Consider the following 25,466-nt stretch of genomic DNA (forward strand, 5'->3'; position numbering starts at 1 on the left):
TCACTTGTCTCCAGTAGCCCCACACCTCCCAGTTTGCATCATGTGCTGTGTGCCCCAGGCTGGATCTAAAACACGACGGATGAAGAGCTGCTTGACTTTGCATTTACAACATAGATAACGGCGTTATCCTAAGAAAAATGTCTTCATGTCACTTTATCAGTGCCTGCCATCGCCAGCTAAAAAGCAATCAGGGGAAGGAGGCACCTTGCGTTATGTTGACATGCAGTCCTCTGCGGGACTACTGGTAATGAAGAGAGCAGGGTACAAGTACTTCCCGGAGTAGATACCTTTTCCTTAAAAACAGTGATCAAAGTATCTCATCCTCCTATAACCTCTCTTCCCCCTTCTCTACAAGCAACCCAAGTCAGACATGCAGAGTTCAGATTTTTCTTTAAGCTCTCTGGCATCTTCATCGTTGGTGGGATGGCAGTGTCTCACCAGCAGGAAGGGGCCTTGAGGACCCAACTCCAAACTCAAGCACTGAATAAGGCTGTCTTAAATAATAAAGATGTCTTGTTCCTTGGGAAACATACTTTGGGATGGCTCAGAGGAGATTTAGGAGGGCATTACTCTATAGCATGAACTCAGAAGTGAGACACCAGCTACTGGGTAGAAAGACCAGCTCTTTTAAGACCTTCTCTATGCCACATTTTTATTTTAATTAAGTCCTGATGCTATAACTTCCTCCACAGTGTCTGGATGATGCTGGTGTTGGTAGGTAACAGCAGGAGCTGTTTGGGCAGGACACGTGGGCTGTTCAGTCTGATTCCTTCCCGTTCAGAGGAAGGCATGGGCTCAGGTTCGTTTGACCTTCCCTCAGCATTAGCTGCTTGTTTGTTAGGCTCACCTTTCCCTAATAAGCTGGAGAAGTGTCTCAGCTGTACCAATGTCCAACCAGCAATGATATCCCCCCTGAGTCATGTCACCTCATTGTAAAGTGTTACTCACCTGTATAGAGACCATGAGGACATAATAAACAGCCTGAAACTACTTTTTCTCTGCCTGAATGTCTGAAAAGGTGCAAGTCAAGCACATTTTCCTGCATGGAGAGGAACTCAGGAACTGCGAGCCCAGAGCTGAAAGGGTGTCTCCTAGAAAAGTTGTTGAGCAGGGAGAAGGATGGGAGAAGCCTGTGCCTTCTCAGACCCCGCCCTCATCCTCCGTGTGCTGGTTTCACTGGTGCAGACATGCTGGATGGGGCAGCAAAGAAGGGACGTGTTAACTCTAAGCAGTCTCTTCCATCAAAGCAACATAGAACCAGTCTCTCTGGAGGTACAGTTGGGGGAGACGAGTCAGAAATATTGCCAGTGGGATCTAGGAGACTACAATGAAGGTAAATCTGAAGAGCCTTCCACCAGTGCATTGCTGTCCTTCTCTGGGTACACCCCACTGCTGCCTGTGACGGATTGCCCACCCCAGACCCCAAAACTGAGAACCTGAGGACAAGCCGTGTCAGGAGCAGCTGTTCTTGAAGGAGGCTGCAGCAAAGCTTCCCTGCAGTGAGGGGCTGCTGGCATCTGCCCCAGGAGTAGCTGCGGTCAGAGACGAGCGGGAGCAGGAGCGCTGGCTTTGGCCTGGGGACGCCGGCAGCACGGAGAGCAGTGATGACTGGTGCAGATGGGTGGCATGAGCAGCCCTCCACTGCAGATAAATTACCCACTCCCCTGAACTGGGTACCTCGTGGAAACACATGTAAATCTGTAGGACCTTCCTGAAGGGGATGGGCTCATTCTGCTGCAGCCCGAGCAGCAGCACCAGGTAACTTCTTGTTTAGGAAAATGGAAAAGCAAGCACTTTCCCTGCCGGAACCATGCAGGGGGACACAGGGCTGCCAAGGCAGCAATTGGCTCCCTCTAGCCCAACAACCTCCATATGCATCTTGCTGTCCTGCAGGGAGAAGTGGTGATGGCTCTGGAGCAAATGCTCTTTATCGGCCCATTAAACCCACTGACACACAGCCAGAAGTGGCTGTGGCGAAGGTGGCACAGCTGGGGCATCAGTCTTTGCCACACACATGGTGCTGCAGTGGCACAGCTCCCACCTGCCCCTCTGGCAGCATTTCCATCACACTGCCTTATTGACAGGCATGGAAAGTGTCGAGTCTGTTGCCCGTACCAGGACCAGCAGTGAGAACTCACAAGCAAGGTCTCCCAGAAAAAAGAGCAAGTGGATGGATCCAACATGATCAGGCCATGAGGAGCAAATAAATCCTTTCTCCAGGCTATAAAAAGCAGCCTCAGGCTCCAGCAGGCAGCTTGCATCACGTTTTCAGCTTGATCCATCCTTGGGGAAAAAACTGGGAAGAGATGAGCAGGAATAGGCTGGTGAGTCTCTGGCAAACCCCAGGGCAAGGGCTGGCAGTAGCGATGGGGGTGAACAAGTAAGGAACAGGAAAGGCAAGGGCTGGTTCATCAGGGAGGGAGAACACATCTGAGGACCAGGGAATGCATGAGCTAGAGATGGGCAGCAAGAGCTGGAGAACTCAGAGTGACTCGGTGAGTCCCAAGGGCCAGTTTAGGGAGTCTGGAGGAGCCTGGGCTTGCTGAGGAAGGGTCGGGCAAGCAGCTGAGGGCAATCCCAGGTACTAAAGAGGGAAGGGGAGGTGTTAGCAGGGGTAAAGACTAGAGTGAGGGCAGCCGAGGGAGGTTGGTTGAGTGTTAGTAGAAAATTGCATGGTAGGCTATCTGCTGCAGAGTGGGGCTGCAGCAACACAATGGAGGCTGCTGCCTGCTTGGAGAAAGTGCTGAGGCCAAGCAGAGCATCTCCTGAGCAGGTCTGGCAAGTGAAGGAGAGCAGTGACCTGGATCCTGTGAAGCCCAGGGGACACCAAGGGCACTCCTCGCCTGGTGCACAGCCCACCCTCCCTGCCAAAAGGTGAGTGTTTGCTGGATGATCTGCACAGGGTTATATTTAAAAACAAAAATTAATTGAGCTTGTTTTTCTTTGAAAATTGGTGCGGTGGAATTTAACAGTTCCTCTGTCTCTTTTCTATCCCCATTTTTTTGCCCTAATTCCCTTCTCTTACTGTTTTTCCTTTTCATCTGCTGCTTCTTCCTTCTAAGCCTGTCTCTGAGCCAAAACAATTTGCATGCATCCAAGGAAGGATTTGCCATTAGTGCTGCTCTGTCTCTCCTCTTAGTTAAGATATATTTAGCCATCGTCTTTGTTAGGGCTTTTTTGCTGTTCAGTGGCTTTAAAGAGCAGGTGCCAGGAACAGAAAAAGAAGATTAAAAATACCTGCTGTCAGATACCTCTCCCTACGCAGATGTGCTTCGGCACTGTGCAAAGAAAGCACATGAGCAGAGTGGATAACAGCTGCCCCTTGAAAAGCTCATTTGTAATTCTAATTTTTTTTTATTTCAATAATTTCTTTCCGCACTGCTACAAATTTCCAGAGCAGCTATTTCCTCTCATGCTTCATGTGAACGCAGAGTGAGCTTTTGTTGGGAATCAATTAAGCGCCCTGTGGGTTAGGCTGAGGGCCTGTTGTCACACAGAGGCCACCAAGGGACAAGGACCGCTGCCTGCGTGGGCAGCTGCCTGTCCTGCTGTGGGGTGGGGGTTACCCTGGGTGGGGAGGCACGGATCGGAGCAAGGCTCACATGCAACCATGTGGACATGGCATCCCACAGCAGCCTTTCACCATCCCTGCCTCATAAACTCTTCCTGTGGCCAATACCCACCTGTAACAGGGCTCCTTGCAAACACCCCGCTGCTGTCACAGCCTCGGTGGCTTCCCTGCTCCTCCTGGCCACCATCACCAGCTTCTGAGTGATGTCATGCTCCTGCCTGCACAGCAGCAACCTCCCATTATGGGTGATTCCCTACCAGCACCCCTTTCATCATCTTCTTTGTTGACATCTCTCCTTAAACACAACCAGAGCTTAACAACAGCTTGTTGGTGGAGGAAAGGGCTGTGCAACACGAGCAGTGCCTTTAAGTCTTTCCCTTCTAGTCCTTTGCATTCAGCATCTCCCTGATTTCATGCGGACTGCTCCAGGGGACTTGTTGGGCTTCTGGCAGTCTCTGCTGAAGCAATGCAGGGAGCATGTGGTGCTGTTTTCAGATTTTACCATTCCTGATTGCCACCTCCGAGGTTCCCTGTTAATTTGGGAGAAATCAGGTGTCAGGCTTCTCAGTGAGCCTGCCTGGCCTACATCTGCAATGCAACGAGACCCTGCCAGTGCGCCTCACTCTGGATCTTCCTCTTTTCCTCTTCCTCCCTGCCCTGCCTTCCCATCCATTTCTGTATCCTCCCCTTCTTATTCCACCCAAACATATAAAAATATCTGCAACTAGAAACCCTTCTTGGAGCTTGTCTGTGCTTTGAGGCACATGTGCAAGGATACTTTTCACCCTGTCACTGTTCCCTCCTTGTTTCCTAGTTAAACACCTCATTTGTGTAGTTTTGGGGCTGTGAAAACTATATTTTCCTATTTTTCAAGGTTGCTGACACTTCCACAAATGCTAATCCAAAAACAACAGCAGCAATACCTGGGGCTAAGAGGTTTTGTGTCTGTCTTCTGATGAGGGAGCTGGTAGCTATGCCTCTGCAAATGCTGGTGCTGTGCTGGCAAAGGGTGGCTTGTGGATGCAGCTCTTCCACCACAAGTGCCTCCGTGGTTCAGTCATCTCCCAGCCCAAGTATGCAGGGTACCCCCAGTGCACCCTGTCTGGGTTGCCAGGATCCCCCTGGTAGAAATTAAACCCCGAGAGGCCTGTTCCCCATGGATGGGAGGTGGGTTTCATGCTAGCAAGGCTGCAGCACCATTACAGGAAGGGAGATCGGCACCCAGCATTGCAACATAAATGAGGGTTTTTTTGTGTTCCAAAACAAGGACTGATAATACAGGCAACTGAGCTGGAGCTGCAGGAGGCTGCTAAGCTAAATAAGACAGGAAGCACGTAATTAAATTAGATATAGAGCGGCATAAAGACATCTGAGTACACATACGTCGTTGGGCTTGGAGGCTATTGCATAACCCTGCTGAAGAGCTCTGCATTATAAAATACTGCATCCCACGCTGGTGAGCTGCCTATTCTTGAACAGCATCTCCTACCCCATCGAAGGGGAGAGTTAAAAGAGCTGCCCCAAGGGAGTACAGCTGCCAGCCAGTGGCTTGTGCAGAGGGCTGGAGGCCGTGGCAGAGCCGGCAGAGGGTCTGTCCTGGCCTTGGCAGGAAGGACATCACCTGAACAGCCTGATCCCATTCCTGTGCCTGGGCTCAGACCCACATGCGTGGTACTGGCACTGTACCATATCCCAGAGCTGCGTACTCGTTCAAGATAAAACAAGATAAAACTACACACGCAGCTGCCCAAGGCACCTTATTTCTATGGGAAAATGCAGTGGGGAGACAGAGGCTGAAGCAAAGTGCAGGCTGTCACACTAGGGCAGAGATGTGCAGAGTTCTCCACTCTGGCTCGCGTCATCCATGTTCCTCTACCATGAGCCATGGCTGTTGCTGCTGTCCTGGCTGTGTTTTTGCCATACAGTTACATTTCCTCATCTGCTTCAAACAGAATGTGGTACCCAGCACAGCAGCTGTCTTGGGGACCATGTACTTGCTGTCAGAAGTCATCTGTATGTCTGTAACACATGCCTGTCCTCCTGGAGGTTTTCCTCTCAGCATAACCCACTTGGGTGCCTTGAATACTGGGGAAGAGTCACCAGAGCATCCTGTGAATTTGCAAATCTGTAGGTGGAAGAAAGAGCCACAGCACATGAGCATGGTTTTAAAGGGGAAAAAAAGATACAGATGAAGTCCTGCTTAACTCCAGGCATGCCCCAAAGCAGTGAGACAACGCTATGTCTGGGCACCGCTGAGCACTGCATCTGTGCAGAAAACTGGGGAGGAGATGGAGATGTAGGAGAAGGGTCATTGCCGTCCCAGGCCTGTGGCTGTTGTTGGCCAACCCCTACAGCTGGGAGGTGAGTGCAGAGGGTATGGGTGCATGGCCAGTGCTAAAGTACCCTTTAGAGGATGTGACCCTCTCCTGCAGGTACCAGGAGCCCATACTCATGTCAGCATGGCACTGCCACTGTGACGCCAGTGCTCCCAGCATGGCAGTGAGCTGGGGTGGAGCACCAGGCTGATGTGGCCAAGCACTTCCAAAACCTGTGTTAAATCAAGTGATGACCATGCTGTGGGCATGCAGAGACCTTCCTAGCATCTGTACAGGCAAAGGCAATCTTACAGCCCTCTCACCCTTACTCTTACCCTTTTTTCCTTAAACCCACAGCAAGAATCACAGCTCTAATCACGGCTTTAAGGCACATGGAAGACATGAACAAGAACTTTCTGTAGCTCCAAGTGTTTATCTGTAGCTGCGTATCTGCTAACCAAGAAGCCTTAAATGTGTTTATTCAAATGAAAAAAAAATCCAGAGCCTTTGGGAAAGAGGCTGCTCTTGTCATTAAAGCTGAGACAGGAGCTAAAAATGTGTATATGGTCATTGGTCCTGATGCATCTTTTCTGGCTAGCCATGGGCAAGGCAATTCAGTGGCTTTTTCTAAGCAGTGGGAAAAAGGCAGAAGTCCCCATTACAGTTTGAGGGAGCTGAGGTACTTAATCTCCTCTGAAAGTCTCTTGTCCTGATATCCTCATGCTTCTGCTTCCCAAAGGCAGCTCAGGAGGAACCTTTCTCTCCAGCCTGGGACTGAAATGGCTGTGTGCTGCCACCTCCCCTGGGACGGCTCATCTCCCACTGACAAGACACTCTGGCAGTGTCCCATGTATGCTTAATGCAGGCAGCAAGAGTAGGAGACAACCTGAGCTCTGGAAAAATGTCTGTGCTGGCTGCAGAGCTGGTAATAGCATGGATTAAGAGGGGAGGAAAAAGAGAAAATGAGGGGTGGAGGTGGCAGAAATTTGCCCTGGGATGGCTGTGGGCAGGGGAGTTTAGAGTTGCTCCTCCACTGTGGTGAGCTCCCTCCCAGCTCCACAGACAGGAATTGGAGGGAGGGCAGCTCCCTAGGCCCTGTGTGAGCCTGACCTTGGTGTGGGGAACCTGTTGGCTGTCATGGACCTCTGTTTGTTGCACCAGCTCTTGGGGGTGCTGGTGCACTGAGTCTGACACTCATTTAACTCCTTCTCTTCATCCTTCTCTTGCTGGTTCAGTCCTTCCCCTCCAGTTTCCAACCTCTCCCCTGTGTTTAGTCTCTTCTTTCCATCTTCAGCTTTCATCAGGATCCACCTTTACCAGATGCTTTGCTCAGACATTTTGATGTGCATCCTTTCTCCTTTTCTATGTTGAGACAAGACCCAGCAAAGAATTTGGGATGAAGAAGTGAAACTGCTGCCAGCATGTAGGGTCAGACATCAGTCTCCTTATTTGTACTAGCTGTGGCCTGGCAGTGTAATTTGTGGTGGATGTGGAAACATTATACCCTTCTGCTCTATCTGCAGTGCAAGACAGGGAGTACTGCATTGTCCTGGGGAGTGCAAACCCTTCCTCCAGTCTTTGCATCTGCCCCTGGAATACTGCAAAAGAGCCTGACTCTGCTAGGGACTGGCATCTCCTGCTTAAACCACCTGGGGAAAAGTGTGCCATTGCGATGCTGATACACCAGCCCTTGCACTGCCGGGAGCATTGGAAGTCCTCGGGCAGCAGGACAGAGCTGACGAATTGCTGTGCGTTACGGCGTCTGTCCTGTCCCTCTCGCTCTCCTCATCTGCGTGCCCGCTGGCAGTTACTCAGCAAGCTCCTCACGTCGGTGGAAATGAGCCTGTTTTTTCCTGTTATCGAGTAAGCAGTTATGACTGTGATGCTCAAGGACAAGCCTCAGCCTCCCACTCACCCTTCCCTTAACAGCACAAAAGAAACCTACCTAAGCCGTTATCTTCACTGGGTGCTGCCAGAGCAGTTTTTGGTTGGCTGGAGGCTGGAGCGATGCTGAGTACCCCTCCCAGCTCTCCCGCCTCCCACCCGATATAAAGCACGGCTCCTTGCTGCTTTCCCAGCTGACAACACACGACTCGGGTGCAGGTGGTGCTGCAGCTGCCTGTTGCACGCCACTGCTGTAAGGACCTGATGAGTTGCTGGGTGCCTGGGTGCCCAGCTCTCAGCATGTGCCGGGGGTTAGCCGCGCTCCCCATCGCTTGCCTGGAAAGGTAAGGGATCTGTGCTGCAGTTCTGGGATGGCAGAGGGGTAGCTGGAAAAGATGCACCTAACTTCGGAGCGGCTGGGTCAGCCTCTGCTGCTGTAGCCATGATGTTTTTGTAGAAATTGGGGTGCAGACCACAAGGAAACACACAGCAAAGGATGGGCCAAGTAATTTGTTTTGGCTGTATCCGTCCTGCTCCCCAGGAGGGGAACACAGAGGTAAAACATGCAGAGGGAGAGGAGGCTGGATAGGGCTGCCCTGCATGTGTCTGGGCATACAAGCACAAGGGTTGTTTCTCTGTCTCTATTTCTGCAGCACTTGTTTCGAGTTGACAGCAGCAGGACTATTTTTGTCAACACACTTGAAATGTTAAGTGACATGTTGCTCCTCCTGCCAAACATGGCTACAAAGCCCCAACGCTGCTGGCTTGACATTTAAACACTTATTTTTGTACGAGCGCTTTGGGATGCCTGAATGAGCTGCAGCACACAAATAACAGTGGGACTGTGGGCTGCCTTGGGGGGACTCCGGGGAGAGGAGCCAATTTAGCAGCGGCTTTTGCCGTAGTGTTGCAGAGACCTCCCGGGAGGGAGGTGCCTCCGTGCTACTGCTGCAGAACCACGGTGACAGGCAGCTGCGTCTTGGGCACTCGCACAGCGGGCTCTGGCACAGGAGCATCGTGCTGCCACTGGGCTCTCTGGCTCTCGAAGGCATGGGGTAGGTGCCACTGGGGAGCACAGCCATCTCTGTGGCATGGTGACAGGCTCCTGGTGACTCAGGGGCACCCCAGAAAAGTAAAAAGCAGGGGAGCATCAACATTGCTGCAGCAGCCTCGCAGCAGGGAGATGCTCCAGCACTCGCTCTGTTTTTCCAGTGTTTTGAGAGCAGTGTAGCACTGCTGGGAAAGGGGGATGGAAAAAGGAGCCAGGTTAGCTCTGGAGAGCTGAGGGGGGGGTGGGGAGGGCTGCGGGGGCTCTAGCTAAGCACTCAGCAGCTGCTCTGCTACCTGCTCCAGAGGAAAAAGCTGGCCAAGCTTTATAAATGCACGTGGTGCTACCTGGAAAGCAAGCAGGAGGAAGCAGTCCCCTGGGCTTAATGCACTCCTGAGCGTGGTTGCCAGGGAGCAGAAAAAGCAATCGGGGGAGCATTTATTTTGCACATCAGAAGGCAAAGAAGCAGCTGAAGCTGAGGAGTGAGGGTTTGCACCTCCAAGCTGTATTGGGTCTAGGGTGCAGCCCCTGTGAGGCAGGGGGCTGGTGGCAGCAATCTGGTGGCCTAGCAGTCCCACCTCTCCCCTTCCTCTCTTCCAGAGCCAAGGATCTGAAGACCCGCTTAGGGATCCTGCTTCATAAACCGGAGCTGGGACACAGGATCAGGACCTCCAGCAAGCTGCAGCTGGGCTCCAGATGGAGGTAAGCCAAGCAGTGCCATGTCCCAGTTTCAGCCTAAGACAGGTCCCCTGTGGACCAGACTCTCCTGGGGGATGCACAGCAGAGAGAAGAAAGCGCAGCTCACCCTCCCCATGGTCCCACCCCATCAGGGAGGGAAGGCGGATCACTTCCCAGCTCCACCAGTTATAAAATCAGATGGGGGAACTGATGCTCTGGCATTAGGCACGAGAGAGCACGGCCTTAGCAATAGGCAAGAAACCCAGAGGGCTTCTATAGTTGCTGGTGTCTCAGACCAATACCTGGGACCCCTGAGGAATGCAGGCAGCATTAAAAACTAAAATACTAAATATTGCTGCTGAGGAAAGGGTGTCCTCTTGGAGAGGAGACTCTGCTGGGCTTGTACCAGCAGAAAAAGGCTTTTCTGAGTCTCCTCTGGTGAAGCTACCTGGCCAAAGCTGCACTATGGAGCTGAGGTCTGGTGAGCCATCGGGGAAGATAAAAGAAAGGGAGAAAGGAAAGCGAATCCACAGGTAATGGATACTGGGGTCTTACTTTGGTTTTCTACTGGGTGCCACTGCCTCCCTTCTTGCCGTGTCTCCCATTAATGAGGCCGCTTGACTGAAGTGCTCCCATCCTTTGCAGCAGGGTAGAAGTGTTGTCAGTGGAACAGCAAGCCTTACATCCTTTTGTCTTTTCTAGAGACTCCTCACATGAGGTACTCGAATGGAGGGAGTCCTTTGACCAGCTCCTGAAGAGTAAAAGTAAGTAGGATCTTGTTTTCTTCTCTTGGTGAAAGTGTGTTGGACAAGCATGCTTCCAGTGAGCAAGGGGGTGACTGTATGCCTGCAGCCAGTGTATGAGGAAATCATGTTTCCTCCTCAAACAAAATGGTTTAGGATTTAGAAAGAGGCCCCTTTTATGCCCTGACAGAGCTGATGCATGGAGCTCATTGCCTAGCTTGTGAAGCTGTGCCCTTTTTTTCTGGCTGGGTGTTTTTTACGGGGCACAAGCATGCTCTTGCAGTGCCTTGCTGCTGCCTCAGGACAGGAGCATCGATGTGAGCATCCTGCATGCAGCAGTGCATCGGAACAATATCACTCCGTGCCCAGACAGTCCCTTTCAGGAGAAGGCAGAGTGCTCGCAGTGTCCTCCTTTGCACATCAACACAGCTACCTCCCCACAGGCTGTTATTGCTCAGAAAACTGTGTTGCTGCCCTCTGTCCTATGCCTCTGAGGATCGCTCTTCCACAGGGAGAAGGAATTCAGCTGCTTTACTGAGTTACACATAGCCATTTCCCCCTCCAATATTTGCTATACATATGGTGATGCACAGGGTTCCTGGAAGGTGCTGTCTCCCTCTCCCCCATGCAGATGGTACCTCCGGACCTGAAGAGGGGACCTCTTTTTGAGTCCCACACATCATCTCTTCCTTACACTGAGCTTTACAGCAGGTGCACAATGGTAAAAGTGCCAAACTTGTAGACAAGTACTTTTGTATTACTTAAAAGCTATTCCATAGCAAGAGAAAGTTCTTCCACAGTGCTAGTCTGCAGCTAGGTGTATTTTTTTTCCAGCCTTTTTCACGTGCTGTGGTGGCTAACAAGCATCTCTGGCTTTGTAACTTAATACATCCCCCCAGCCTGACTATGAAATCTTTGCTGCAATTGCTCTCCCATACTCCTCAGCATCTCATTCCCCTTAGATCTCAGCTGAGAAATAAAAATAAAGCCATCACTGCTCGGTTCCTGCAGGCATACTGATACGTCAGTGAATTTCTCCTTAGGTAGAATTAGCTCTTTTCCGAAGCTGTAAAGAAAATACTCTGAAGCCTCATTACAGAAAGGTCAGATAAATAAAACCAGAGGATTACTTGTCTGTGGGAAAGAATTTTATTGGAGTCTAGAGGCCAATTAGCAGCGTCTTAGAGGGTGGAATTTGCCCTGAGGGAAAAGAAATCTGCAGATGTCATGGACTGAGCTCCCAGGGTGATGCTTGCTGGGCAGCGCCACGTCTGGCAGTGGTCCTCTTCCTCCTGCTTCTGCCCCATTAACAGCTCTTCTCTTCCCTCCCCAGGTGGGGTGACGGCCTTCCACACCTTCCTGAAGACAGAGTTCAGTGAGGAGAACCTTGACTTCTGGCTGGCGTGCGAGGACTTCAAAAAGACCCGGTCAAAAACCAAGCTGGCCTCCAAGGCCAACAGGATCTTTGAGGAGTTTGTCCAAAGTGAGGCACCCAGGGAGGTGAGAGCATTTTCTGCCTCTTTACTGTGGCATCAAATAGGGTGGGAAAGGGATAAGATACCCTGGTGGGTTTTACAAAAGTGGTCTCAGCACAGTAAGAAGTTGTGCTCCTGTTCATGACAGCTTTCATTTCTGTCATCATATGGCCTACCAACATGAAAGGATATAAATGTTTGTGAGCATCTTCACCCTCATCTGAAGAAGAAAACAGTTTTTGTGCCACCATGGGAGGGCAGTTAATGCTGAGTTAATGTTTGTGGATACTGCTTTCTTGTAGGTGAATATCGACCACGAAACCAGGGAGATCACCCGCAAGAACCTCTCAGGTGCCACCTCCACTTGCTTCAATGAAGCCCAGGCCAAGACCCGCACTTTGATGGAGAAGGACTCCTACCCCCGCTTCCTGAAGTCTGCCTCCTACCAAGATATGACCAAACAGGCCACCAGCCGCGGCATCAGCAAGAGGTCACATACCTGACCCGAGCCTGAATTCGCCGCAGGGGGACGAGCTGGGGGACCAGGCAGAGGTTGAGAGACGGTTTGCAAGGGCTGAGGTCCATACATTGGGGTTTTGGCTGAAGTCCTGGCATTTTAGCAGGATCCCCAGGACCCCAAGTGCTTCCCACTTCCCACTGAACTGCTGGGAAGAGAAGTCCTCCCTCCCTGGAGGAGCGGAGAGGGTGGGAACCCGATGCCTCCCCTTGCAGCAGGGCTGCAGACCTGCACCACCACAGGGACAGAAAGAAATTGGATTTGAGTTGCAAGCCCAGGAGAAGGAGACTGGATTCCCCTGAGCATCTGTAACTGGAGGGCTCCCACCTGCTTTCAGGACCCTGCCCCTGACCTGCAGCATCAGGCACTGGCTGCAGAGCCAGCACAGGAGCCTGCAGTTCCCGCTGTGTCTGGGGCAACTACCCCAGGCCTTCCCACAGGGCTTTTCCTGTGAGGGAATGGCCAGAATAAAAGCCCAAAGACTACGTGGCAATTTCAGCTGGAGGGACCCTGTGCCTGCCTGCCTTCTGATCCTGAGATCCCTTCTGTCATTTCCTATGCATGCTCTGCAGCAAAGCTTTACGCCTTCTTCCAGTACAGTCCATCCCTAGCAGTGATGTTTTTATCCTTTGCTTAAGCTACACGACCTTTAGATTGCACATAATCTTAGGTCACATGCATAACTCCTTATTACTATTATTTTTATTTATTTTATCATTAATATTATGATTATAGATATATTTATTACAAGAGCACTGCTGAACGCATACACGTCCCTTGCTCCGAGGAGCTTGTAAATTAAATTATTTCAGATATTGTAGCACTTAGCATGCCTCCCAACCTTTTCTGTATAATAACTTGAGAGATGACCAGACAGATCTGTATCATGACCATGGAGCAAGGTATGAAATAGCAGCAGGAAGAGCTGCAGTCTGGCAAGGGCTGCAAGAGGGGTCTAAGGTGGCAGGTTTCCCGTGAGCTCGGAGGACCACTGATGGCAGTAAAAGGATGCTTTGAAGTTTGTGGTGTTTCCTTTCTCCCCTTAAAAGATGTGGATGGCAACTTAGCACATAGACTAGCAGCTTGTCCTAGACAGAGAATAGTGATGTAAAACAGGCACTTGAGTGAGTGATCCTGTTGAAAACTTATTTTTTTTTACATATGGGAGAAAGCTTGGGGCTTTCCCCTGGTTTAAAATTGGGCTTGATGTTCCCTTGGCTGGTGAAACCAGTCAGCAGCCATAGCACTTTACCAGAAACCTGGGGAGCCGATGAAACAGTGACGTGTGCCATGAATTCAGTGTCTCAGGGGAGCGACAGGACATTTCATCTGCTTAGACCTGTGGGGCGAGCTCTTCAGAAAGCCCCTCTGAGCAGGGATTTCTGGGTCCCATTTGACAGAAATGGTGCCAGCAGCCACATGGGTGGGTGATGGGCAACCCATGGGCATCCTGTGCTGGGTCACGGGGAAGGGGAAAGTGCCACCAGCATCGTTTCCTACTGAGACAGCCTGAGGCTGCCACATGTGCCTCTGTTTATCCCTAAAAAGCAAACCTTGAGGTCTTTATCCCACTGGTACTCATTCCTTGCCAAGAGAACTATCTTTTGCCCTCCCAAGCATTAGCTGAAGCACAGGATCACTTGGGCTTTTTGTGGCTGTTTGAGCAGAGCAAGGGACCAAGCATGAATTTGGGGATTTTATTCTGAGTCCTCTTCCACCTTCCCCATTCTGGTTCTACCTCTGAGCCTCGGTGGATCCCAGCTGCGTTTACAGGGAGATTTTTATCTGCTTTCATATTTATTATTTATTTTTACAACTGGAACCACCTTCATTATGTTACTGAAGTGAATGATGCATAATGTTCCGTTTTCATTGCTAAGATAGTATTATCATTACAAAATAAAATGTAAAGAGGAAAATACTGTGACTGGATGGGTTTTTTTTTGTTGTGGGCTTTTAATTAATTTTTACACTCTAATTTTGGATGACTTGCGAAGCATACTAAAGCAAGCTGCTTATGTTGAATGGCTCAAGCAGCATTTACAGTCACTTTAAAAGTTGCAATGTCAGGACAGAAAAGGAAGGGGAAGACTTGTGAAGAGAGAAGCTTCATGGCATTTAGCTTATTGAAGAGAACTAAACAGTTCACAGCAAGAATGAACGCAGAAGTTAAGTTTTGAATATATTAATCAATGGGGTGTTCAGTACTGTTTGTATTGCTCACCATTTTCTGATCACTTTACAGGACTGCTGTTCCCAATACCTGTTTAGCATCAGTAAGACACCCTTGTCTTAAAAGCATGAGAGGATTCAGGTAAGGGCTGCTGTTCGCAAAAACTGCTTTTGGGTTGCTGCCATAAATATTTCATTTTTATCAACAACTCAGCTGATGATTGAATTCACTTAAAATGGGGAATGTATCTAGTGTTAAAGGGGTTAATAGAAAACATCCTACCTCTGTCACAGAATGTGCTGTCGGTCTCTGAGGTCTGAGCAGTCCCCTGTGTCCCTACGGGATGTTTTGGGAGGGCAGATGTGGGGTGCGTGGTGTGTGCACCTCCAGGGTCCACAGGAGCATTGGAGGGCTCCCTGCAGCATGAGTCATGCAGGGAAGGGAGCATCAAGTATAGCTCAGAGATGCTAATGCTCCAAATAAAAACCAAACAAAACATGTTTTTAAGTTGTCTTTCCAGATTGTATGTTTTAGAAGCCAAAATTAATTGGCCTGTGTCAGCAGAGAAGGCTGAATGAACTGCCAAGGAGAAGTTAGCATCACAGGTGACTGTAACTTAAGAGCATTTATGTTTTGAGGTATTACTATTAGCATGAGCCAGCCTCTGCCATTAAAAAGCCTTTTACAAGCAACTTCATCTCTAAAAATGCCTCATGTTCCTTCTCATACAGCCATCCAGTATCATGGTTTGAGCCCAGAGGGCAACTGAGCACCACCAAGCCACTCACTCACCCCTTCCTGCTCAACAATGGGAAGGAGAAAATAAAGTAAAAGGCTCTGGAATGGAGATAAGGACAGTGAGAGGTGACTCACCCATTATCCTCACAGGCAAAAGACAGAGACATTAGGGGAAGGTAAATAAAAGAACATCAATTTAATTTAAACACTAACAACACTGCCACTTAACAGGTGGTGTCGTACAGTGAGAAGCGTTACCACATTTTAAAAACACCTTTCCCCCTTCCACCTCACATTCTTCCCCCACTCGCTATCTCCTCCCCTCCAGCAGTGCAGGGGGCAGGGAACTGGGGTTGTGGCCAGCCCCGCTGCTCCTTCCTCCTCAGGCGGAGGATTCCTCGCGTTCTTCCCCTGCTCCAGCGTGGGGGCCCTCTCACAAGAGACAGTCCTTCACGAACTTTCTCTGATGTGAGTCCTTCCCATGGGCTGCAGCATTTCCCGAGCTGCTCCAGGGTAGGTTCCTCCCACGTGTTTCAATCTGCAACAGCAAGGGCTTCCTCCCTCAGAGTCCCACCCTCTTTGGGTTCATCCCCCTGCTCCGGCGTGGGGTCCTCCATGGGCTGCAGGTGCATCTGCTCCCCCAGTGACCTCCATGGGTGCAGGGGCACAGCCTGCCCTCCCACCACCGGCTGCAGGGGGGGTGCCCCAGGCACCTCCCCCCCCACTCCTCTTTTCTTCCTCTGGCCTCAGAGTTTGCAGAGGTGTCCTCCTTGCAACTTCTCCTCTCAGATTCCCCTTAAATACGTTATTGCAGAGGCGCAGCCACCGTCACTAATTGGCTTGGCCTTGGCCACAGGTGGGTCCCACTTGGAGTTGGGGGAGCTTCCAGAAGATCCTTCGCAGGGGCCTCCACTGTAGCCCCCTCCCCTGCTACCAAAAACCCCACCACACACCCAAACCCAGCACACCAAGGATCGTCATTCATTGTAAAATACATCAACTCCTCTACAGTTGTCATCCACCTAACTGGAAAAAGGCAGTTTAAACTTCCTCTTATCTTTTATTCACTATTTCATTAATTGTGGCCTTGTCTTACTTAAGACAGTTCAGAATGGCAGCATTTTGCTTGTATACCTGATCTTAGTGCAGGGGAGAAGGAAAAAATTAGTTAAAAGGTGTCCAGGAAACAGTCTGACAAGAGAGACTTAGAGCAGCAAACCAGTATAAAAGCAGCTAGAAACAAATATTTTTTTTTTTAACTGCAGCTTCTAACTGAAAAAAAAAATATTTTGCCTTGCACACCTTGAAGTTAATTTAAAACTGATTCTCAGTTAAGAAAATACTTAAATTGACCAAGAGAAAAAGTAAGAAAGATTCAGAATTAAAATCTTTTTGATCTTTCTTTAGAAGGAAATTTGGAGTTACATCCATTCTTGATGCATCATGCACAGAAATGGATGGTCCAGGTTGAGTCTCAGCCTAAGTGGTAGTGCTCAGCCCTCACAGCTGATACCAGAGTATCCCATTTGCAGCATAGTTTCATCTCTACAAGTCTGAGATGCTTCCTAAAGAGAAAACTTGGTCAATAAAACCATGCTTGTATCCAGCGTGTCCACGATTGCTGGCAAAACCCAGTGGTAATATACAAAACCTTTAAAGCCTTGGGGGGATGAAAACCCCAACCCACAAAACTGCAGTGAGAAAGAGGAGCCGAAGCTTCCTGCAATTGCCTTTGGGCACAGCCAGCTGCGGTTTCTTCCAATAAACCACGACCGAAATTTCCCAGGGCGGAGGCTGCGAATTTGGAAGCAGCAGAGAAGATTTGAGCTCCGGGGAGCAAATGTGGGGGCTGGCTCTGGCCCCCCCAAGGCGTGACACATACTTGCTCCAGGGCCAGGTTTCCATGAGCCAGGATGGGGGGATGGATTTATTTGGTGGAAAAAACCACCCGTTTCCCTCTGCCCTGGGACCCAGCATGTTCCCATCAGCAGCTCCATTGGGTGGCATTGTCCCTTGGCCATGTTGCCTCCTCCTGAGGCTGGAGGACCCCACTCCAGCAGGACCAAGCAGCCTTTGGAGTGGCCTTAGAGCACCTACATAGGTGCACAAGTGGCCCCACAAAGGCAGGTATTTGGGCAGGTGGATGTGTGTGTATAGGTGTACGGATGCTGAGCTTTCTGTGTGCCTGCGCCACAGTGGATACACATGCGTAACAGCAGGCAGACACAGGCAAGTTCATGTATATTTACACGTACACATCCAAGATTTTTTTTTTTAAGACTCTGCAAATGAATGCTATAAAGTGTTGTTTAAATATGTTTTTGAAGGAAGCTCACCAGCAAAGGGGATGCACCGAGCCACTTCAAATACACCTTACCCAGGGTTTTGCAGCATTCTGCCAGCCCCCGTGCCAGCTGGCGGAGAGGGAGCAGCTATATCGCATCGCGGCTTTCACCTTCATGGCCTGAATAAAGCACCAGAAATCACGCATAACGTGTTTGCATATGGCTCATGTCCCCCTCACTACACATCCAGCTAAATGCCAAAGTTGCCAACTCGGTCCAGCTGTGTGCAGGGATACTTACCTCCAGGGTGCCTTGGGAAAAAAAAATTAATTAATTATAATATTGATGTTTTCTGACACTGGTGGAGCGCTGAGGGCAGTGCTGGGCTCTGCAGCCCTCCTGTCTCCCCGGGGCTGGGCTGCCTGTGCTGGAGGGCATGACCCAGCGCCCCTGCAACCTGGGCTCAGCCTGCAGGGAGAACCCAGGGATGAGAAACAACTGGGAGAAATGCTGCTGGGGAACTGCTTCTGCTGCTTGGGAAATGCATTTAAGCTCAGGTCCTCATCACGGCTCCTCATTTGACCTATTCTGGTTGATCTGGGTTGCTTTTGATGGACCTGCTCTACTCTCCTTGCCTGGGGACTGGGACATGGTCCCCTGCTTGGTGAGGTCCCTGCCTGCCTTGCTTTTGCCCTCACCTCTACTTCCCAGCCCCATCCTGCTGGCAGATATGCTGGTCTTTTGTCTGTGGTGATGAGGATTGATCAGCAGTATAAAAAGCTAGCAAATGCAGATTAAAAATTTAAAAATACTCCATGGTAAAGTGAAATGTGATTGATGGTGCTGCATGAATAGCATCACCTGTCAGTGTTTAAATTGCATCCTTCTGTGGACTATTTTTCCTGGCTGTGTTGCAGCACTGAAAATCACATCAGCGTGGTCAAGTATATAAACCCTGGGACGTTCCCATTTGGAAATATAATAAAGAAGCAAGTGCAGGGAACATGAAGAAAAAAGACATCCTACTATTCATAGCTACTTTTAAAATTATTTTGACTTTGGCAGGCAGTTTTTGTTGTTGCATTTTACCTCATGTTTATTTGTGGCTGGTGGCCAGAGTGTGGATGCCCAGAGATGTTATCTCAGGGGATGGGTTGCAAAACCAGTGTAGGTCCATCAGTATGGAGGAAAAGGAAGATTTGCTTAATTGTGCCCTTGATTTCCCTGATGACTGTGTCTCTGCAGCTCATCTTAGTCCCTGGGCGTAAGGGGGCAAATAAGGACTCTGCAGAAGTGCAAATACAGCAGGAACTACATAGAACGTAGGCTACAGGAATGGCTGTGGAGAGGAGCTCTGGGACTTCCATGCTTTAGAAGACCTTTGAGGTCCTTCTGTTCCCCATAAATTGCCTGTCACAGAGACTAAGAGTTTAAGCTTTTGACTCTATGGAAAGCAATTTGGATCAGGGAGGAGAGAGAGGGAAATCGTCAGCAGCAAAACCATTCTTTCTGCGGTAGAGTCCCAGGATACCTGTGCCACAGCCTTGCTGGTTGCAAACACCTCATTTCTAGCATCCTCTGGTTTTTCATCTTCCCACCACAAGATAACGAACTACTTTAATTAAATCAGCATGCTGAAGAAAGCGTTTGTACTTGGGTGGTGTGATATTGTTATGTATTGTAACGCTGACTTTTTTTGGACATCTTTATTGCTGGCTTTAATCCTGCGATATGACTCTGCTCTGCTTTTTTGTCTCTTCCAGCCTGTGAATGGGTAGTTAAATGCTGGCAGCTAGTGCCCCAGCTCTGGTCAAACCGGGAGACAAGCTTGCTGCCAAGCTCAGCAGATTTCTGTGAATTAAAATGGTATCTTGAGAGCCTTTAGAGAGATTTGAGATTGTTCCCTGAGTTTTTACAGTCTTTGTCCCTGTGGGGCTGTGTCAAGGTCTTCTGTGGCAACACAACCTCTGTGAAACGGCATCCAGAGATCACGGGATGTTCCCAAACCGTTGCGGATTTGCTGCTGACTTGCAGAAACATGACTCCACAACCTCTAAGGTTATAAAGTAGGTATGTTTATTCAGCGCTGAGGTGCACAGAGGATTGTTCCACCACAAACGTGCGCACCTCTTGTGGCACCTTGTCTTGGCTTTATGCTACAAAGCATTACATATTCATAATACACTTATACATACGCATGACCTATCCCCACTTCATATTATAATGAGCCTGAAAGTCTTTTACATATGTTCTGCCCCAGTCTCCTCTTAGTTGCGTCTGCGCAGTGTGTCCCAGTGGTCGTGGGCTGGGGTTGCAGAGATGCAGTAGCTCCTCTTCCTCACTGTTGAACTTTTTACCTCGGTTGCTTGCGCAGTCTCTGCAGCCTCCTGGACTCAGGCCGGACCATAGGGTTGGTTTTGACCAGTTTTTAGGGCTGTCTTCCTATTCCATCAGGAAATGTAACCTCACAGCTTCTATTAATCAAGGTTTCTATATTGTTCTGCTCTCTGGCCCATCAACTATGATCTATTATCCTATTTAATCTTAGTTATCTTTTAACTAATGGGCCTCCAGCCCCTAGCCTGATCTCTAAGTCTTCCATCTTTATCTCTAAACTAAGTTATACCTGATTTGCAGAGAAATTACTCTATAACTGTGGCGTTATAAAGTGAGTATGTTTATTCAGCGCTGAGCGCATGGGGTATCACTCCACCACAAGCATGTGCATCCTTTGCAGCTCCCGTCCAGCTTATATGTTATAATGTAGTGCATATTCATAAAACGCCTATACATATACATAGTCTAGCCCTGCCTCCCCTCGCTTCTCATGGTAATCAGGTCTCCTCCTCTTGCACCTGCGCAATGAGGTCTTCAACCCTCCGGGCTGGGGTCGCAGCTTCCTGGGGAGGGGTCGTATAGATGAAGTACCTCTTCTTCCTCGCCGATGAACTTTTCACCCTGTCGCTCTGCGCAGCCTCAGTTGTTCTCTGGATTCTGACCAGACTGCCAGGCCAGTTTGTGCTGGTGTTTGGGTAGTCTGTTGCTGATACCCACAACTTCAAGGACCAGAGGAGACTTCTCTTTGGGCTAGGAGATAGTAGCCTAGCAATGTTATCAGAACCTGGTATGTCTTTTTGAACAGTTCCATACGCCTCCCTTTGTTTTTGCGAAGGCCTTGCACTATCAATCTAAGATTGTTTAGACTCCCCGTCTCATTCCCCCCTTTTCTTCTTAGTAAATTCTTTTACTACTTATTTATCTTCTTCTTAATCTATTTCCCTTGCCCTATAATATGTTAGTACTATTAAAGCTCGGATTGTGATATAAAGTGTCATACATAGCTTGCAAGCGTTTTGTAAGTTTCCAGATCCATACATATATAGCTACAGTAAGGATCAACAAAATTGCTACAGATATTAATAAAGCAACCACTGGGTGAAGGGCTGTGTTTAAGATTCCAGTAGTTGTTGGCGACCATCCGAAGAGCGTATCCCACCAATTATGTTTCCCTTCCTGCTCAACCATCTTTAAGACCTTTTTTATCCTTTCCCCATCATGAAAGGTTGTGAGTAAAGTTTCTTGCCCTTTTTCCTTAACTTCTTCCAGTATCCAGTGTAAGTCTGGGTGTTTTAATAGGCTTTCTATATGACTTACATTTAACCTTATGGGGACAGGAAGTACCGCTACCATAAGGCTGCTTTTCGGGAGGGAATGTGTAACTACAGGGGCAGAATAAGTGAAATCACACCCCAGGATGATGGTGAAATTACAAATACAATAATTTAGACGCTGTATCAATTTCTTCTCTCGCCTATCTATGGTTATTGTGTCACACAGTGTCCTTAAACATGCACATCCCTTTCCGGTATAGACAACAATGGTCCTCAAATCTATGTTGGGGCGTGCTTCAAAGTGGCAAATCTTTTGGTCAGTGTCTAAGCAGGTATCCTGGGTTAGTAAGGTATTACTTTCATGTATAAATCCCTGTTGTTCTTTCATGATACAGGGTCCGAGATCTACTGCTTGCCATTTATTACCAGTATTCATAGCCCAGGTCTTATGTTCAAAGGGGTACAGCTGAGTCCCGTTGTAATTGACTCCGAGACTTACAATGGGGTGTATGGTGATTCATTTTGCATCATGTATTGTTAACACAGAAGTCGTTACTGTATGTGTGTCAGGCCTATAGGTAAAGTTGACCATGTTCCACCATGATTGTAACTTTTTTCTGTCTCTGTAGCACTATCCTAAACTATTTTTTGCATTTCAGTGGGAAGTGTGCCCTCCTCTCCTTTTGTATACACTTCTGTTCTCTGCATCACTACAGTAGTTAAAGTTAAGGCTGAGTTAGTATCGGTTATACTCATGCTTTCAGTATACCTAATGTACGCCTGGGACCATGGCCATTCAGCGAACCTTTGACCGGGTATTTGGGGAAAGGAGATTATTAGACTTATCGTGAGAAGCGTAGTCTTCCTAGCTGAGATTGTGTAACCTTCTATGGGGATTTGTGGGCCCTCTTTACTCGGGTGTAATGAATCCAGGCTGAGTATTCCTTAATCTTGATGGCTCTAAACGTTGTGAGTAGCACTTGAAATGGCCCTTCCCATTGTGGTTCCAATGTCTTTTCTGTAAGAGACTTAACATACACATAGTCTCCAGGCTGAATGTTATGTACAGGCCCATCTACCCTCTACCCTGAGTTCCAAATACATGTTTCCCAAATCTATTGAGTTGTTTACTTAATGCTATCATGTATGAAGTCACAGTTTCCTCCCCAACTTGCATCGACGTTCCCTTCTGTACTGTGTAAGGTCTGCTATATAACATTTCAAAAGGGCTCAACTCTTCCCTGGCCCTCGGTTTTGCTCGTATGCGCAAAAGTGCCAGAGGGAGAGCCTGGGGCCAGGTCAGGTTTGACTCCTGCCTGAGCTTCACTATTTGCTGCTTAATCAAATGGTTCATCTTTTCTACTTGGCCACTAGATTGGGGACGATAAGGAGTGTGAAGTTGCCAGTCTATACCCAGACGGTGACTGATTTGCTGAACTACTTTCGAGATAAAGTGTGGTCCTCTATCTGAGGATATAGTTGCTGGAACCCCAAAGCGTGGAATTATTTCTTGTACCAATATTCTTGTTACTTCCCAGGCTTTGGCAGACCTAGTGAGGAATGCTTCTGGCTAACCTGAAAAGGTATCCGTTAATACCAGTAAATATCGATACCCCCCTTTTCTTGGAAGTTCTGAAAAATCAATTTGCCATTGTTGCCCCAGTCCATTTCCTTTTCCAATTTGGCCTACTTCTAGAGTGGGGGTATTCTTAGGATTAGTCTGGAGGCAAAGGTCACACTGTTGAGTCACCTATGAGTCTTACTATGGTATACAAATTTCTAGCTCTAATACTCTTGACCAAATATCGGTATAGGGCTTCCGCTCCCCAGTGCCCTTTCCTGTGTTCCTCTCGTACCAGGTGTCTAGCTAAACAAGAGGGAATTACTACCTTCCCTTGGGGAGTGATAGTCCAACCTTCTTCATTATATGATCCTTCCAGGTCTGTAATTAACTTTTGATCCTCTTTAGTATAAGTAGTCTTACCTTCTGGGATGATTTGCCCATCAGGAACTAAAACTCCCTCTATTTTTACCTCTCTTTTGGCTGCTTGTTTTGCCTCTCTTTCTGCCAGTTCATTTCCTTTTTCCAAATCCGAGTTCACCTTTTGGTGGGCCTTAACATGCATGATTGCCACTTTTCTTGGCAGTTGTACAGCTTCTAGCAGTTCCAGAATTTCCTTCCCATGTTTGATGTGTTTCCCTTGTGAGTTCAACAGTCCTCTTTCCTTACAGATTGCTCCATGAGTGTGGACTACCCCAAAGGCATACTTCGAGTCTGTGTCACTGTCTTGCCTTGGGCTAGTCCTAAAGCACGAGTCAGTGCGATTATCTCTGCCTTTTTTGCAGAGGTATTCAGAGGCAGTGGTCCTGATTGCAGTATTTCTTGGGTGGTAGTAACAGCATACCCAGCATACCTCCTGCCGCTCAAAACATAGCTGCTCCCATCTGTAAACCAGTTCTCAGCATCTTCCAGAGGGGCATCCTTCAGATCTGTGTGGCTTGAGTATGTTGCCTCGATGATCTCCAGGCAATCATGTTGCACTGGTTCTCCTGTGTTTCCAATCTGGAAGTCCCAAGGCTGGGGCTGACATCAGGGCCTTCTTTAGCAAGTCAAAGGCTTGTATAGCCTCCTTATTCCATTGGAGATTTTTCTGTTGAGTGGCGGTTAGTGCATATAAAGGTTTAACAAGCAATCCATAATTATAAATCCATAGTCTGCACCACCCAGTCATTCCCAGGAACGTTTGCAGTTCTTTCACTGTCTGTGGCCTCAAAGTCTGACAAATTGCTTCTTTCCGAGCTTGTCCTAAGGTTCTTTTTCCAGCACTGATTTCGTAGCCCAGATAGATCACTGCACCACTTGGGCCTTCTTTTTAGATACCCGGTAGCCCTGAAGTCCCAGAGAATTTACAAAGGCTTACCGTCTAGGTCACACAGGCCTCTTTTGTCTTGGTGGAAATTAGGATGTCGTCTACATACTGCAGCAGCTTTCCCTCCAGGTGGAGTTGGGGTTTCAAGGTCTTTGGCCAATTAGTTAGTGGGGCTGGTTTTAAATCCTTGTGGCAGCACCGTCCAGGTCAACTGGGTTTTACGTCCACTATTAGGATTTTCCCATTCAAATGTAAATATTTTCTGACTGGCTTCGAGGAGAGAGAGTCAAAAGAAAGCATCCTTGAGGTCTAAAACAGTAAAACAGATTAGCTCAGGAGTTAATTTTGTTTACAAAGCGTATGGGTTTGCACCACTGGGTGAAGATCTATTTATTAATCCTATTTGTAAAAATTTTTCTATAACTGGCTGGATCCCTTCCCGATCTTCCTTTTAAAGGGTATTGCTTAATTCTTACTAGTTGTTGTCCTTCCTTAAGTTTTACCTCTACGGGTGAGGCATTCTTTGCCCTTCCAGGCGTGTCAGTGGCCCACACTCCGGGATACACTTGATTGATAATTTCCTCACTGATTTCTCCTCCTGTGGGGATACTAGTTAGGGACAAGCTCATGATTTGTATAAGTTCTTGGTTATTTACCTCCAGAGTAATCTCTCCATTGTTAAAGGTAATGGTTGCTCCTAATTGTTCTAGTAAGTGTCTTCCTAGGAGCGCTTTTGTGGAGTAAGGCATATACAGAAATTTGTGTATGCCTAACTGCTTTCCCAGTTTATATTTCAAAGGTTTGCAAAAATAAGCCTTTTCACTTTGGCTAGTAGCTCCCTTATAATCTTTTTCCAGGGCAAGCACTAAAGGATCTTATGGTGGAACTAGTCCACAGTCCCTCTGACACCCCAGGTGATTTCGGAGGGTAAAGAACATGTCTGCATAAGACACCTCATCCTACTTCCCTTCCCTCTGTAAAAATAACATTAATTGCAAAAGCGTGTTATAGTCTAAGGTCCCATTTAGTGGTCATTTAGCTTCTTCTTCTAGTTTGTAAAGTGGCCACCACTGATTACAATATTTAATCAGGATTTTCTTGCTTTCTGTGCTTCCTCTCCCTGCTATGTCTTTCCAGTGCATGAGTATGCAATCCAATGGGTTTTGCTTTACAATTTTTCCCTGCTTATTTCCCATTATTATTCCTTCTTCCCAAAATCCTTTCTCTCCACTTATAGCAGTTTCTACACTGTCTTTTAACCTTCTCCCACTCTTCCTCCTTCACCTCCCAAAGTTCCGGTATCTTATGACTTCTTCCACACAATAATTATCGACTCCCGTCTTTCGACCGAGTGGTATAATGACACCTCTTTTTTCAGCACTCTGCACACCTCGACCTCCTCTTATCAGACGCATAATACCACTTACATCAACAATCTACGCACTCTGCTAATACCCAAGCTTGATGAAAATTACCAAAGGTAGGAGCCTAGGAGCACAGAGAAAGCAGGGGATTCTCCCACGAACCCAGTCTGGTACTACCAGTTGCCCAGAAGGAG

At 48.3% G+C, this 25,466-nt stretch overlaps 1 protein-coding gene across 7 annotated transcripts; it reads left to right on the forward strand.

Annotated features, from left to right (window-relative positions):
* Positions 1–1,575: 1,575 nt before the first annotated feature.
* RGS16 (regulator of G protein signaling 16) lies at positions 1,576–14,404 on the forward strand. 7 transcript variants are annotated; one of them, XM_026853425.1, is made up of 6 exons: positions 1,577–2,324; positions 2,774–2,874; positions 9,419–9,520; positions 10,199–10,260; positions 11,573–11,739; positions 12,017–14,403. In XM_026853425.1, the coding sequence occupies exons 1-6, from the start codon at positions 2,307–2,309 to the stop codon at positions 12,215–12,217; spliced, it is 651 nt and encodes a 216-aa protein (XP_026709226.1). In that variant the 5' UTR covers positions 1,577–2,306; the 3' UTR covers positions 12,218–14,403. The 7 variants fall into 7 exon arrangements, with proteins under 7 accessions (XP_026709224.1, XP_026709226.1, XP_026709223.1 ...); XM_026853422.1 differs by lacking the exon at positions 1,577–2,324 and adding an exon at positions 7,264–7,749 and having other exon boundaries at positions 2,829–2,874; positions 12,017–14,404; XM_026853423.1 differs by having other exon boundaries at positions 1,576–2,874; positions 12,017–14,404.
* Positions 14,405–25,466: the final 11,062 nt, after the last annotated feature.

Source organism: Athene cunicularia (assembly GCF_003259725.1).
Source record: "Athene cunicularia isolate RWA chromosome 8 unlocalized genomic scaffold, athCun1 chr8_part1, whole genome shotgun sequence".
NCBI classification, from domain to species: domain Eukaryota; kingdom Metazoa; phylum Chordata; class Aves; order Strigiformes; family Strigidae; genus Athene; species Athene cunicularia.

What these genes read in the sequence shown, in the direction of transcription:
- RGS16 (XM_026853422.1), top strand. Translation starts at nt 7,559, where the DNA reads ATGCTGATACACCAGCCCTTGCACTGCCGGGAGCATTGGAAGTCCTCG. An exon ending in CTGTTTTTTCCTGTTATCGA is followed by an intron (nt 7,750 to 9,418) that starts GTAAGCAGTTAT and finishes CCTCTCTTCCAG; the next exon opens with AGCCAAGGATCTGAAGACCC. An exon ending in CCAGCTCCTGAAGAGTAAAA is followed by an intron (nt 10,261 to 11,572) that starts GTAAGTAGGATC and finishes TTCCCTCCCCAG; the next exon opens with GTGGGGTGACGGCCTTCCAC.